The sequence below is a fragment of the Zosterops lateralis genome (assembly GCF_965231275.1).
Source record: "Zosterops lateralis genome assembly, chromosome: 4".
In the NCBI taxonomy this organism is placed as follows: domain Eukaryota; kingdom Metazoa; phylum Chordata; class Aves; order Passeriformes; family Zosteropidae; genus Zosterops; species Zosterops lateralis.
In genome coordinates this window covers 40,779,726-40,796,347 of record NC_139765.1, presented here as the reverse complement: position 1 = coordinate 40,796,347, position 16,622 = coordinate 40,779,726, and the positions used below count along the sequence as shown (strand labels likewise).

Below are 16,622 nucleotides of genomic sequence, written 5' to 3'. Positions count from 1 at the left end.
CCCCATTTTAATGGCAGCAAAGAAGGAAGAATAAAAGCAAGGGAAAAATCTGGGTGTTACTTAGACCTGGTAATGGGACACACTGCTAAAGCAGGGACAGTACCAATGACTGTGGAAAGCCCTACAGAGGGGCTCAGATCACCTGGATGGCTCCTCTCCTTCTAAAAGACCAGTATAAGAAGGCAATGGAAATGTCCAGTTTAAAGAGATATAACTGGGGTTAGATAGGAAGAGGAAAGGGAAAGCTTTGCTGCAAACTAATTCTTAAAATAGGTGGATTTATTTAGTGCAAATATGCTTGTGGAGTGGACTTCTACTCTCCTTTGAATGCATGTAACATAAAGATGAAAATATATTGAACTGATGTTCTTTCCCACATCTGGAATAAAATACAGAAAGAAGAGGAACTAAGTAAAATCATTGTTACCAAAAATCAGCTTCCCTGAGCAGAAAAAGTTAAAATTTTTAATTTTCTACACAGATGCATTACTCTTACAGTGTAATTACAGTACTGTTTTAATCTACTTATTGTTTTGGGATTTATATTTTTAGTTACAGAATTTTAATTCAAAAATCTGACACTTTGATTTAGAAAAATGTATCTCATGATTCTCAATTACTACTCAATTATAAACATTTTCCTTCTGTAAAGGTCCATTGGTGGTAGAGTATTTATGTCAGCCAAGCAATTTGGAACTAGTTCAGGGTCTGCAGCAAAATGTTCAGCCAAATGGTGTTGACAGTAAATGGAATCTTTCTTTGGGTTTTGTTTTTTTTTTTTTTTTTTTTTAAATATATTTTTAAATGGGTAGATCACAATGGTGGATGAGAAATCTTTGTTGCTCCCTTTTCTCCCATCAGCAGCACTCATATCCAGGCTGAATAAATCCTTTAACGGCATTCTTTGCTCGGGATTGTTTGATGTGGTTCCAACAGCTTCAAACACAGGAGGCATCCAAACTGCTGGAAGTTGAAAAGGCTGAAACTCCACCATCGTGGGAGTCCAGAGTGGCAGTGGGGCAGCTTGGCAGTGCCTTGTATTACCAAAGATGCACACACAGAGAATCCTTCTGCTGTCCTGCTCTCCAACACTCTTGGAGCATCTTTCCTAGGGGTCAGGGCTGCTGGAGAGGCCAGCAGGGTGGTGGCAGGTGCAGTGAGAATTGGGAGCACAATGGCACAGGCTATCTGCTCATTGGAGGGTAGCTGCTGGGAGGAATGACAGTGACGCGTGTGCCCTGGCTCTGCTGAAATGAGTGTTTATATGGCTCTGCAGTCCTTGCTTGCTGTGCTGTACTAGTGAGTCCATCTTCGAGAAGGTGGAGAACAAGAAGTGACAACCAAAACTCAGGGAGCAGGGTCATCTTGTCACTGTTGTGTCCATGAGACTCTTTCCTCAGGTGTTGTCTTGGGGCTGTATGGTTCCTGTGGGGTTTGCTATTGGGAATTGGTTCCAAATGTCACTGAGCCCAGTGGTTTGGTAGCCTGGTGACTGTGAATGGGCTCTGCCTAATCAGAAGCTGCAGTCAAGAAATGGGTGGATGACTGAAGTGGGAAAGGCTGGAGGAAAGGCAGCCTGGTGATCATGAGAAAGTGACACCTCTGCGTAGCACATATCATTTGTGAGTGCAGCATCTCCCCCTGCAGCAGGAGGTCCTGGGGAGTCCAGCTTGGGGGACAAACACATGGCTGGATGCTCCAGCCTCAATCCATCACCTTTTTCCAAGACCTAGGCTGGCTGCAGCACACCAGTATTCCCTCAAACCAAGGCTTTTTCTCTGATGGTTGTGCAAATAACAAAGTTCATTTTAACAACAAAATTCCCAAGTAGAAAACCTCAAATAATTAGAGGAAACCACCCCAGGGGTATACAATATCTGGTTAAAGACCTTGCTGAAAACTGAACAGATTATGCTTGTTATATGTGGTTAAACTGGGCCACTAATATTGACTGTTCAAAACACAAAATAAATTTTCTTCTGTCAGAGCTTGTGGTTCGGTGTTCACACATTCTAGGCTCCAGTTAAATGATTTACTGTATTGTTTAATGCCTTTCAGCTGTCACTTGAACAAAACGATCCTTTGAGTGATCTGCCAGCAAATAAAGCCAACACTTGTCCAAGGTGGAGTTGGGCCAGGACTACAAAACCCAATGTGCCAAGATACGCAGGAGCAATCACATAACCCCCTGTGACCCACGCTTGGTACTCAGAAAAGTGAAGGCATCACAGCTGTGACTGTATCTGTGAAAAGACATTTGAAATATACTGAAACATTCATTCTGCTGTTGGGCTTTCATGAGTAGTTGCCCTTACAAAGGCTTGTATCACAAGCATGCTGTAGTTCTGTGCCCTTATGAGTTCTTCTCTGCTGCTGCTCTTTAATGGTGCGAATTTTTCAAGTGTTTCTCAAAACTCTTTCACAATAGCTTTTTAAATTTCTAATTCTCACATAGCAACAGGTTGAGGAAAAACAGCTGCCACAGGACAGTGAAAAATACACTTCAGGAGCAACAAAGTAAATAAAAAAGGCACCACGCTTTTCTAACTATACATTTTAGGGTTTGACATGGCCTTGAGTTCCTTGTCTTGTCCTTGACAAGCTGATGTCATGGCATATGACCAAACACAGTATGAATAGCACCTTGCTGTGACTTCAATTATTACTCAGCTTCCTCCACCTCTGGAGTGAAATTGTAGATGCGCTCAGAAATGAAACACCTGCATTAAGATTTGGCTTCAATTTTGGGGTTACTCACCACTTTATATGTTTAGCTATTAGACCAAATCTAAGGTGACCACAGTGTGGAAGGAACCAAAACCTTGCCTTGCCCTTTCTATATGAAGGCTGTAACTTATTTTTTAGCTACTAATGTATCTTTTAGAAGGTCCTTCTTTTAAGACCAGATGCTGAAGAATCTGTTGCAGTCCCAGGTAAAACCTAACATTTAATTAATCCACTGTTAACAATGTGTACCCTAGTCATGTTTCAGTCTGAAAATTCTCTAGATTTAATTTTTTCAGGCTCAGGAGGCATATTTGTGAAAGGGAGTTGGTTTTGCAAGTAGCTGAAATGACTGGGATACATTTTGAAGGAAGATCACTTCTGCTGATCTACCAGAGTGCTGGTCAAGCTTGCTTATTCAGCAGAAAAGTGCTTGTTTTTTCTGGTGAGGATAGCGTATGTGATGAAGGAAAAAACCTCTCTTCTAGCAGCAGTGATTGTTTTGGGCAGCCCAACCAGACCTCCTGAAACATGTTTGAAGTCTCTCACTCTGTCACACACTTTTCTATGATTCTGAATAGCTCTTGCAACTTTCTTCTGACTTCTCATAAATTTTCTGTGATGTCTTGAAATACAGATACTGGAAGCAGACTGTTTTTTCCTTGGAACTAGTGCTACACACCTTTAATAAAAAGATCTTTAATTCTGTCACAGAAAATTACATCAGCTTCACTGTGAAGTCCTCTCTTGCCCTTTCCTGTGAGCTATGATTCAGTAATGTTTGAAAAGGAAGAGAGCCACTGTCAGCTCCTGATTGTTGCTCCCCTCTGTACTTTGATGGGTAATTCAGCTGGGAGAGCTCGGCTAAACTGGGAGAAGCAGGCAGGATCAAACTGCTTGAGATGGCTCTAAGCCTGGGACAGTCTCCAGGGCTCAGCTAACACTACTGGCCCAGAACAGCCTGAAAGTCAAATAAACCTCCACATATTCAGCAGAAGTTATTTCTAGGCTCCAAATACATCATGTAAAAGAGCCAAGCTACGTTTGTGCCATGGAGCCATGCTTTCAGATCCAAAGCAGTGGGGCAGCAACTTTATAGCTGCACTCCAGTTTCACAGCAAAATCATTTATCTCTAGTAATTTTGCAGATATGAAACAGCAGTGTAGTATCACTGTCTGTTTATAAGATGAGGAAACCTGAGTGAGTGTTACACAACAGATAGGAAGGTGGCAGTAATAATTAATTATAATTACTGTTAATTGCTTGCTGGGTTATTAGAAGAGCCTCCCTCCCACACCCCCGCCAATTTCAAAGGGACATTCACTGTCTTGTCTTTTCGAGATCTTAATTGTTGTGCTGGGTATGACAGAAAAAGCGTATCTCCCAATTAACCGCTTTTTCCATGTAATTATTCCCTCCCTATTTTCTGGAATGAGGCAGGGGTCACATAAAAAAGGAATGTGTTTTGCTAGGAGAGGAAGCAGAGTTGGAAAGAAACACAGGATTCTGCATTCCTCTTTCGATCAAGATGTGTTCAGCAGATCTTTTCTTTTATCATAAAATCTTCCAGAACAACCTTTGCAATGCACAGTAGAGCATTGCAGCAGTCAGAGCTGTTGCATGATGATATGTCCAATAATAAACTTAAAAAATGAACAGGAACCTAAATATCTAACTACTCTCATGGCACTTTTGGGGTACTTTCTGTACTTAACAGCTCATTTTTTTTTTTAACCTAAATGTTCATGCCACTCATTTGCTTCAGAGAAGCTGCTGTGTCTCAAGCAGAATAGACTCATCCAAGTGATCAAAACTTATTTCATTCAAAATACTAACCAACAAACTGTTTTCTTATCGTCCTCTAAAAATGCAAGGAAACATCACATCCAAGGCATTCTGGTGGCCATATTGTTGCAGCTCCTTTTCCTTGCTCAAAAACATTGTAGTACTATCGTACTTCCAGGGACTAAAGCAGAGCTAAATTCAAATTATTTGCAATATCAGATTATTCCTCTGAAAAGACCAAAAATGGTATGTCCTAAACAAACTAAATTCTTCAATATTTCAGATACTCGAGGTCTATTTGATTATTTGTTTCTTCATTTGTTTATTTGATGTTACTGTGTTTCATACAAATCAAAAAAGGGAAGTGTAGTAGAGAGAAAAAACCAAAATCAAATATTTGATGAAAGGCTGGGAGAGCTGGGGTTATTCAGCTTGGAGAAGACTCCAAGAAGACCTGATTGCAGCCTTTCCATATAAAGGGAGCTTATAAGAAAGACAGAAATACTTTTTACCAGGTCCTGTAGTGACAGGGGCAATGGTTTTAAAATTAAGGAGTGTAGGTTTAGAGTGGACATAAGGAAGAAATTCTTGACTGTGAGGATGGTGAGATACTGGAACAAGTCGCTCAGAGAAGTTGTAGATGCCCCAGGAAGTGCTCCAGGTCAGGTTGGATGGAGGCTCTGAACAACCTGGTCTAGTGAAAGGGGGGAGTTGGAACTAGATGATACTTAAGGTCCTTTCCATCCCAAAACATTCTGTGGTTCTACATTACTAAATCACATATTGTAAAGATGTTCAGGAACAATTACCAAAACCTTCAGTGATCACTGTTTCAGCTCCCTGGTGGCAACAAAGATGCACTTCCAGGGGGGCACTATGCATGCTTCACTTGATGCTGCTGACCATTTTCAAACACCATCTAGTGGGGTCCTCTGGTGTTGGGAAAGTTCCTACTCTCACTGATCACAAAGGCACATGGAAAGGAATAGAAACTCCAAACTCACCTCTCCCTAGAAATCTTTTACGTCTTGTTTTTAAGTGGATTGTTGTAAGTTGTGACATCTAAACCACTCAGGACCCCTCAACTGTCAGACTAGGTTAACATTTCAGTTGTATTTCAAACACAGTTGATTCCTTTTAGGAATAAGCCTTGGAGGTGGAACTATCACTACTGAGTCAGTTGTACACAGGATAAAAAGAGCGAAGCAGTCCAGTCAATTACTTTATTGTTGCTGTGAAAGGAGAGAAATCTTTATGCCTTTACAAAAAAAGACTGGTTTAAAAAACACTGAGTGGATTGTGCTGAACATTCATTTTCCTCTTTTAACAGTGACACCATCTGGGAGATGTATACATTTGGCAATCACTCTCCAGATAGACCAAGGGAGATGTGACACCTACAGTGGCCATTGATGGGTGGAATTGCATGCTGAGAGCAGCCATGACCTTAATTAAATGCTCAGACTTTCAGCTGGATTACCCTAATTTGAAGAAAGCCAGAGTCCAGCAAGCAAGCAACTCCCATAGTAGCCAAATTTGTCCAACAAAGTCTGGCAATTTGTAGTAGGAAGACTGGGGAAAATTTCAGCTCAGGGTCATGGCAGGCTCCATTTGGGCAAGGCTTCTGCAAGTTAGAGATGATGGATAGCACAGAAACTTGATGTACGAGGTATAAAAACACTGTGAGGCATCCTTTCCAAATAGCGCTGGCTGGAGAATTTGTGGAGTCCCACTGGTCCTTGCCTAGGAGTGAGGCTCACTGGGATGTCTGGGCTGGAAGGATGCAGTACAAGTGCAGCACGCTGATTAAGGGATATGTATAATTAAGGGTTGTAAAGTCAAACACTCAGAGCAGCCAGAGCCAGTTAGCTCTGCAAAGCCCTGCACTGTGCCCCAGTGCCAGCTCCTCAGCCCTAAAATCCCCCCAGCACACGCCAGGAAACAAAGTGTTAGAAAGTACTTGTGGGGATGTCCCTCATAAGCATCTGAACTACTTCTGAGCTGTGGTTTGGCCAGACAGGGTATGTGTGTTAAATCCTCTGAAAAAATTCACATTTCTGTGGAAAGATTTCTGCAATGAGGCTGCTCTGTCTTCTGATGGGCTATGTGGAAAGGGATTAAAATGCAATCTCTGTAAGTAATATGAATGGTAGAATATGGTGTTCTAAGTAAAAAAATACAGAGTGGGGCTTTTTTAAACTTAGAATTGTGATGGTTCATTGAAACTGAACTTCAGAAAGCCACAGAGAAAAGAAATAAATCTACTCAGATCTCCATGCGTGCCTTTTCCAAATCTTGCTGTTCTCCTAACCCAGTTCAGCTTTGCACTGTTGCTGAGTGTGGGTGAACTTGCATGGCTGGACTGGGCTGCTGCCCCCAGCCAGCACCAAGGAGTGTGCAGTCAGCCGTGCTCCAGCTGAAGCCACTGGTGCTGGGAGCCACTGAGGGGCTGCACCGTGGCTCAGTAGCCATCCTGTCAGAGAGAGGCAGGAAAAAATAAATGGCAACAGAGACACGTTTCACCTGAGATTTTTTTTTTTTTAAACTAGATGCTTTTCTGTTTAAAGTGTCATGTGAGCAAATCTTGCTGACACATTTTAGAGCTGGAGAGAGTGTCACTGGTTTAATCAGGGTCTTAAGGTTTGGCTATATCTTGGGTAATCACAGCACCTCATCATCTCACTGAACACAAAGTTGTATTCACACTGAAGGATTTGTGGGATTGAATAGGATTTAATCCCTGTAATGGGTGAGAGCACTTTTGACTGATGCAGTTCCTCTAGGCTAGAGCTGAAATGACTACAAGAAGTGAAGCTGCCATGAAGCCATGCCCCCGAGTGGTGCCTCCACACCCACTCACTCATTCCCCCTGCCCCAATGCCATACTGTGGGCAGTGCAGGCACAAGAGCAATCCTGGCATAACTTCAGGCCATTTCAGACAGCTCCCTCTCTGCTGCAAGTAGGAATTTTTTCGGCAGTAGGCAATCCCAGTAGAACAGGTGATATCGAGAAGTGAGAGGAGAGGAAAGGAAAGGTAACAAATCTGTCCAGCAGAAACAAAGCCAACATTTTTGAATTAATAGCAGTAAGTCTGGCCAAAGCTTTGAGTCTGACTTTTGGAGTTTGAATCTTACAGGCAGCGAGTCATCTGGAACAATTTTGAAATTTTTTCTTTCTATTTTTTTTCCTTAGTATTCCTTGAAATGCACCTGAAGCTGGAAGAAGAACAACTGGACCATTCAGTCACACCACATGGAGAAAGTGTGCTGAGTCTCAGCAGCCAGTGCTGCCTCCTGGTCAGAAAGGCCTCATGAGCAGCACCCGGTGGGGCTGGGTCCTGCTGCCCCTGACACCTCTGCTTTGCAGGTACCAGCACAGATTGCCAATTCATGCCCAGCATGAACAAGAAAAGGCACAAGTCTCTCCAGCTCCCCAACTATCAGGTGAAGATGTGAAGAGGCACTGAAAGAGATACATTTGAAATCCAGTGGCATAGACAGAGCCAACCTAAAATGCAAATTCAAAAAAAACCACAAACAAACAAACAAACAAACAAACAAACAAAAAAAACAACCCAAAAAAAACCCACCCAAAAAACCAACCTCCACCAAACCTCAAAAGCATGTGCATCAGTTCAGTAATGGCAGCAGTACAAAAAAGGCAGTTTGCCCTTAGGATGTCTGTTTCTGCTTTCTTTGTGTGCTTTGTGTACTTGTCCTTTGAACTGCTGTGCATACTTGGACATAGCAAGATGCCACTATTAGATACCCAAATTATGAAGTACCATTAGAAGCCCTTTGTAAAGCTATAATTTTGCCAGTTGCTCAAATTGAGATTTCTTTGGTAGAGAGAGCTATAGTGATTTAACATTTTATGTTCTTCTACTCACAGCTGCTGTTCACAAGTGCAATGTTTGGTATCTTGCTCTGGCTAACTACAGACATTCCAAATATCATTGAAAAGGCAGTTTCTGTCTGACCTATTGCAGTGGATTGGTATTTTGACTTTTTATTTTTGCTAATTTAAATAATTTTAATCTCTGGCACTTTTTTTCCCTCATTTATATGTTCTGTCCAGTGACAGAATGTGATTAATTCCATAGTTTATTTTTGAATGATAATATTGCTTCCAACTTCCAATTGGATGTTTTTCTGGAAAATTCATGTCTTCTTTTAGCATTCTCAGTTACCATAGACTTTTAACTTAAAACTCTGATGTCAAGGACTGTCTCTTACACAGGAAACTTTATGCTCAGACTGCCAAAGCCGTGGAAATTTTGTGTAGGTAATTGATGTTATTTAAGAAACAGAGTTGTGGTACAGTGTGGACTTTGAGGACTATTTTTTCTTTTTGTAACCTTTCTGATGATATTCTTCTTGTGATTAATGATATTTCCAAAAATCAGTGGTGAAACTCTGAAACAAAACAGCATTAAGTATCTTTAGGGCAAGTAGCAAAAAATTTACTCTGTATAAAAAAAATACACTTGCTATTTTGAAGGAAGTACTTTCTAAGAAATTGACAGGAGCAGAAAAATTTCAGCCAAAATATCTTAAGTAAGAATTTTCTGTGCTTTTTACTGTATTGTGTGACAAACCACTTAATCTTTGCTACAGAAAGAATAAAAAGCAGGCAAATGTGACATTCATATTTGTACACAACTCTGAGGCATCTCTGGACATACAGAGCAGCTGCACATTTAATCTCAACCTAATATTAAACTCTTCCTTTCATCACTTTTAAGAAAAAAAATTAAAAAAATGTTTCCTTCATCAACAGCTCTCCTCAGGTTTTCATCACCTAAATGTTTTCTCCTCTGTCTCAGGCTGCCTCTTTTCCATCTTTTTTTAAAAGCTGAATAGAGTGCTTTTGGGACAGCACTGACTGTGGGCAGAGGCTGAGCACCTCTCCTGCCCACATCTCCTCTTGTGGCCTCGGTAAAGGGAAAAGCCCAGCTCCAATGCTTCCAGCTATACGTTATTTATTTTTTCATTTGTCTCCCAGATAATAAGATTGCCAGGGCTACAGTATAGCAGGGGTCAGTAATATTCATTGGATATTTACTGTTCCTCAGTGTGGACAGAAACCATGTTTCCTCCTTCCAAGCCTCATCAAATTACAAATCACATAGCCCTTGACTGTTGTAAGAAGCAGCACCTAAACCTTCTACAGTCTGATCACCCAGGACCATCACCCTTGAACAGGAAACATGGCCAGTGCTGGACTATTACCTGCTCAGAGAGAAGCTGTGAGAAGAATATTCTGAGTATCTGAGGTGCCATGAACTGGGCACACCAACCTGGCTGACTGGCAGTGCTGGGGGAAAGGAGGACGTGACGGAGGACAAGTGCAGGGAGTGAAACACGCAGCCTTCCATGTAATCCCCTCCTTGGCAAAGGCACAAGAAGAAGATCTTCTGAAATATTTTTTGCCCTTCTGGGGCTAAAAGCAGACACAGAGAAACCAACCCGACAGTGCCTCTGTTTTATGAGGGTGCTCTAGAAAAGCCATCGTCCCAACCCAGCACTGATGAGACCGCAGGAGGCCACACAGAGCAGTACTCAAAAAACTAAAGCAGCATCTTTATTTTATACATAACTGTCAGTATAAAAAGTTTATTACATAAGAGCTGTTCTGTCTACAATATATTATATTGCTTCAAGCTGATGCAGAAACTTCATACATTATAACTCTACTTTGTTTACAATATATTATGTTGGCTAAATAGCACCACTGCAGTTTCTTTTTAATATACAAAACTGAAAAGCCAAAAATAACATTGAATTCAGTTATTCAGTTTTTAAATTAGGTAACTTATTTATTTGTTTGTTTTTCTCAGGGAAAAGTCTAAGTACACAATTTGTAAAAGTCTGCAAAATGCACCTTTCTTTTGTCTTAGGCAAATTACATCTGTAGTCACGGATATAATTCAGGATTAGCATCTACTGGGTTTTCTGCCTGAATATTGTTACTTAATTTTTGGAAAATATTTGCAGCTATATATCCAAAAAAGGAAGTTTAAATGTAATTGAAGTATAGTACAAAACACCATCCAAAGCACTGAGAGAAGAAGCCTATATAATCATGCCACAAAAGTATTTATAAAACTTTAAAGGAATAATAAGTGTCAGCTCAGTGGTTTATAATGAAGCTAATAAAATTCCAGATGGTAATCTCAACTGTAATGAACAGCATTTTAACATTCAATCCATGAGAGGTTAATGAAGGCTGTGAACTTTGTGTAACACGAACCATTTCAGATGTTGGAGTTCACCAGATATAATTGGATTCGGGTGGAACATGGTTCTCTTCGGCCCTTTTTGGCGAAGGCGTGTGCTGCCTGTGCTTGCTGCCTGCTGGCCTCAGGGCGCCCAGACCGCTGGCTCCATACCCTGGAAAATTATCCAGTTCAAGAAAACAGAATCCACAGAAGTGGGCTCACGATTCACAGCTAATATTTCAAGTGGAAACTGTCTAGCCCATTTGAACAAAGGATTTTGCTTCGCCTTACAAAAGTGCTCACACCTCTGTTACCCCCCAGGAGGAAGGAAGACCTGCCAGACAGAAAGATGCTTGGCCTGGCCAGGGAGGGCAGGGATGTTGGCACAGCCAGGCTGTCACTCAGCCCGGGGTTCACACATATAACCCCCACAACACCAGGCAGGTAACAGTCTTGATGATCTGCCAGCAAAAGGCTCTAGAATGGGGCATAAGCAAACCCCTGGGGAGAATCTGCACCAGCTACCTGACCTGGGCTTTGGTTTATGGCTGAATGCAAAGAAAAAGAACACCAGTGACCATAAACACCTGGGGGGGAGGGGAAAGCCATCTGAAACAGGCTTACTAGAGCTGCTTTGTTGTGGAAAATGAAAGTGAACAATAAAAATGGAATCCAAAGTATTATGCTGTAATTCTTTATAGGTTCATTTACTCATCTCATTACTTAAAGCTCATGGAAATGGCTTTGAAAAACTGAGTCCTCTGTTCAATTTTTTAACCACTTCTTTTTTAAGAAAACAGCTTTACCAAAGAGCCATTCATTTGATGGAGTATGAAAAAAGTCTCTCAAGTTAACTATAAATCTCCTCTGAAGATCCAGTGATGTTTGGTTTCAGTTGAAAAGAGTGAACTGCAGTGCATGCATATTAATGGACACCTAAAATGGAGGTGAATTTTGCCCAAATGTCCATTTCACAGTTTCTTTGCTGAATACAAAGAGTTTTGCAGTACCAAACACAGGACTGTACCCAAACTCCAAGCAATGAAGGATACAAAACCTTGGAGTTTACAATAATGTAAGACCATTGACTTCTCATCACAAGGCAGGTAGGAGCTTTGGTTTTGTTGTACAGGTAATTACTTCCTTGGTGATGCTCACCCAAAGTATGCATTTGTTTTTATTTGCTATCTGATTTCTTTATAGGAAGAGTATGACAGGAAGAAAAAGTTCATACTGAATGTATGAACTGTAGCTCATATTGGTTCACTTCCTCATATCTTTTTTCTAACCATAACTTACATTAATGGTATTTTTCCTTCAGACAATAGCAGAATACTTAAACACAAATCCATTAGGTAACAACAGAAAAGAGGACTCCCAATTTGCATAGCAAACCTAATTTTCACAGCAAAATCCATCTTAGTTGGATAATACTCAGTTTTTAATGAAAATACTATATTTATTCTAATATATTTTGATGTGACAAAAATCATATGCATCAACAGGTTTTAATAAAAGCAAACATTCAGTTGAGGTTGCAGTGTAAGGTTCATATTCCTTATGGCTGATTGGTTTTGTAGCTGCCAAAATTTTTCAACTTTTTTATTATTGACACATAAAACACTACATGTGAATTGGTAGCCAACAGTGATAAATATTAGTATCTTTTGGGAGATATGAAGATTGTCTATTGAAGATCTGATGTCACAAGATCTGATGTTGCACAAGAAGCATAAAATTAAATCTGAAGTTCTTGCTGGATATATCCAATTGTATTTCAAACAATTATACAGTACTATTTTAAGCCCAGTGGAATGAATGGTTTCTACAATAGATGGTAAATGGACCAAAAACCACAACAGAAATTCATTTTGGGAACTTTAACTTTGCTTAGGGGCAATGTATTTTGTATGCTGTGGAACACAGGTGGGAAGAAGAAGAGAAAACTGTGAAGTTGCTAGGAACAGATCTTGCATAATTCTTCAAGTTTTCCCCAAAATTTCTAAAGGACATTTTATTTTTTCTAAGTTTCAATCAGCTTTAAAACTTGTCAGAGTTTTACTTAAAAAAACCCTACTCAGCATTTAAAAACTAGCTGATATTACTAAGGAGTATTGAAGGAATTGGATCCCTTCCATACTATGGTTGGAAGACACGTAAGGTGCTCCTCTGATGGATACCAGATTCTGGAATTCCTAATACAAAAACAATCTTGAAAAAACACTTTCAAATTATTATGATTTTTTTTAAAAGTAGGTAAAATTATGGAGTATTTGAAAAAATTATGGAGTATTGTTTTATTGCTTGGATTAAAGATTAGAGAAAAAAGGTGTGCAGTGTCATTAATGATGCTGGAAAGGCTCTTGAGGCAGTAATTTCTCTATAGCATTGTGTGTGTAACACCTCAGATATGACTCTCAGGGTTTGTTTCTCACTTACTTTTGTTGCAGTGTCTCCCGTGCCAGCCTTCTTTGCACTGGCATTTGTTGGGCTCCACACAGGTGCCATACAGGCCACAGCTGGGTTCACAGACAGCTGTAAAAAAGTAAACACATACACCTGGCCTCTTGACATTTCATCCAGAGACTGTCACACACTTGCTTTCCCTGCTGTTTCACGTGATGGGTTGGTCCTGACACAGGCTGGGGCTCTCAAAGTAAATCTGTGCCTTTGCACTGTATGCAGTCAGAGCCCTGGAACACTCCACACTCAGCTCTTTACCTGCAAGGTCTGACTCAGTCTCTGGCAAGAGAATCAGGTTGTACAGCAGAGCTGAGCATCCACCAGAACCAGTGGGAGAAGGAGAGTAGTCCCCAGCACCCAACTCACAAAGTGTTCTCATTGTATTTTAACATGGCAAACTATTGACATTTCATTAAGTATTTCTCTATTACTAATCTGCTATTGCTGAGCTGTCACACTGCTGTTTCATAGAAATGCAAGAGTACAGAAAAGACTGTGAGGACACGTTTGTAAAAAAATGTTTCTGGTTTCATAATACACCTTAAGTCTAGTGTATGACGTAGGTCTAGAAAATAAAATAACTTAAATTACTTTGACAACAAACAATAAGTGCTGACATTATGTAAAGAAGATACTGCACTGTGAGTTCGATGTTCCCACAAAGACAGATGGAGTGGTTTTGGTACTCACGCTTTGAACACAGGTCGCCCTGGTAGCCTTTGGAGCACTTGCATTTATTCTTACCAGTACATTTGCCTCCATTTCGACAGGGTTGATGGCATTTACCTAGAAATTGAAAACATAGAAACAATGGTCTTAGTCCCCTGTGCCTACTAGGGAAAAGTGTCTGACAAGCTTGCCTTGTACCTGAAAAGTTCATCAGATGTTAGAGTGTGCACTATGGATCCATCATGAAAGACTGCTGCAAGTCTGTGCTTCCAATTTATAAGCATTCTTTTCCTTTGAAAATATGCCAATAATTTGGCATGGCCAAATCCTGTGTGACCTTGCAGCTTTTGACCCAGTTTGTGCCACTCTGACTCTGCAGAACCCCCCATATTGGTCAGTGTTGACTCCTGCTCTCCTCACCCTTCACAGTGCCCAGACGATGCCGTTCCAAAGAGTAGGATCCAAACCTGAGGGGCCCCAGCAGAAAAAAATCTAGTGACATCTCGTGAGCAGTAAGATATTCAGGAAATGACAGGTGTGGCTGCTACCTGTGGACAGTAAATATATTGGCTGGGCCCGTCAGCTTGCAGCACAGGATAGGGAGCACTCTGGTGCTGTGGATGGTACGATGAGGGATGTTCCACTCAGAAAATAAGGGCTCATTAAAAATGCATGCCCTTCTTTCTTGTCTGCAATGAACAGAGCAACTTTGCTAACAGTAATTGGAACTGGCAGACATTTTTCCAGGCTTTTGGTCTGGAAATTACTTTCCTTCACAGATTTTGCCAAAGGCATAGGCTGGGTCTGGTGGCGTTGTAGGAAGTCTTGTTTGGCCCTGACTGCCTGGGACTGAGGAGGCCCCTGCTGGTGGAGGAGAACCACACTCAATTTCTTTCTTTCATGCTGGGCATGACACACCAGGGACCTTCCTCAAAGTTAACGTTCAATGTCCCATCATCAGACTGCCTATACCTTGTTAGAATCTGTCTGCATTACTGAACTAATTAAATCTTTACTCGTCTCTAGAAAGGGAAGCACAGTGCCCATAGGCTCAGCCACTCCCAGGCTGAGGGAGGCTCACTGTCACCTCCCTGGGCACTCTTGGAACTGCACCCTCACTTTCCTGGCACATTGTACCAGTGCAGCTTTTCTCATTGTTGTCCAAAACCATTTTTTATCTTTTCTAATGCCACTACACTTCCTAGATTCTTCAGAAATGTGGGGGAAAAAGGCACCCTTTCTAGATATAACACTAATATCTACCTGAATCTGTGACTGAACAAAAACTGGAACCTGGGGCAGCAAAGTGCTTCTTTTCCCTTTCCCTTAACCTTAACCTTTCCTTATTTTATTTTATTTTTTTTTTAAGAAAGGTATAACTGAGACCTGCATGTCATAATTTAGAGCATCAACACTGGCTTGCTGTGCTGAAAACCTAATTTCATGATCACAGACTGCCCTCTTGGGAGCTTGACATCACAGGCAGCACCTACTTAGCCTTCAACCCCTGCAGACCTTTGTGATACACAAAAGGTATTGTCAATATAAGGGAAATTGTGTGTATTGTCAATATAAAGGAAACACTCATTCCTACTCTACATAATTATTTTAATAACCCTGAAACAAGTTTCATAAGCAGCTCATAGAACAAACTCTGCTAAGGAGAGTTTCTGTAAAAGCACAGTTTCTCTGCAGCAGCCCCTGGGGAGGGAAAATTCAGGCATTCTAATCTACAAACGTTGGCATCCCAAGTAATTACCAACTGGAAAGAGCAATGCTAAAGAAATCAATGAATTTTCCTAGTTCTTTGAGTAAATCTAGAGGATATGGGTCAGGAGACGTGACACCAACTTCCACTAAGTTGCAACAGGCAAGCATATGGCTCAGCACAGCTCAATTAACTTTGGCCTAAGATATTGTCACAGAATGAATGCCACAGAAAGAATAATCACTCTCTCTGTTATTGACTGAGAAATGGAAAAAGCAACAAAACAGCTGGTGACAAGTAGGGGAGGAATCTAAAGCAAAATAAAACTCTCTGGATTCAAAGTGAAACACTAATTAGAGATGATGCATACCTATAAATAGAAAAAAAAAGATCTGGAAGACTTGTTAGTGTGGTAGACTGGGTTCAGTACACTTCCCAGGAGTCTTACAGAGGGATTCAATTATTACCCAAGCACTGAAAACCTATACCCAATGTTAAAACAAAAACAATGAAACCTTGCAATTTTCAGAAGGTGGCTTTCTGCCTGTTGAAAAGTTTTCCCCCCTTATTATTTTAAGAATCCCATGACTGAACGTAGCTGGCCCTGGATCTAAGAAAATGGACTGAGTTGTGTTTCTGCTCTGGTGTTTCTAAGCCTTGTCCAGATTTCTTCAATATCCTACCGCTGTGCTGGTGCAGTGCCCAGAGGTGATGACAGCTGTCAATCACAGCCTAACAATTGCAGTCCTGGCTTTACAAGAGCCAGAGTAAGTGCATAGCTGTCCTAGCTCTCACTGGCATTGTCCCAGTTTAGGTCTTAGCATACCATGATCCTGAATTTGCTTTTTTTTCTTTAGTACAGAAACTAGTTTAATGCTCGTATTTTAATTTATTTAATTTGAGTTTCACAGATAAGCCTTTCCAGGAAGTCAAACCAGTTATACTTATCCCAAGCAGCAGTAGACAAATATGAGCTTCAGCTCTTCAGACAGATCAATTAAATGGACTGCCCTTAATTATACATAGTGTAATAACAGTTCTAAGAATTCTC

The 16,622-nt window shown here is 40.8% G+C and overlaps 1 protein-coding gene across 2 annotated transcripts in view; it reads right to left on the bottom strand.

Annotated features, from left to right (window-relative positions):
• Positions 1-10,094: 10,094 nt before the first annotated feature.
• WIF1 (WNT inhibitory factor 1) overlaps positions 10,095-16,622 on the bottom strand; it is a 36,753-nt gene continuing 30,225 nt past the window's right edge. For both annotated transcript variants that reach the window (XM_083860670.1, XM_083860671.1), the window contains 3 exons: positions 13,885-13,980; positions 13,171-13,266; positions 10,095-10,903 (listed from right to left, as the gene is read on the bottom strand). In XM_083860670.1, the coding sequence (XP_083716796.1) occupies positions 10,782-10,903; positions 13,171-13,266; positions 13,885-13,980 (314 nt within the window). In that variant the 3' untranslated portion in view covers positions 10,095-10,781. The remainder of the gene's footprint in view (positions 10,904-13,170; positions 13,267-13,884; positions 13,981-16,622) is intronic.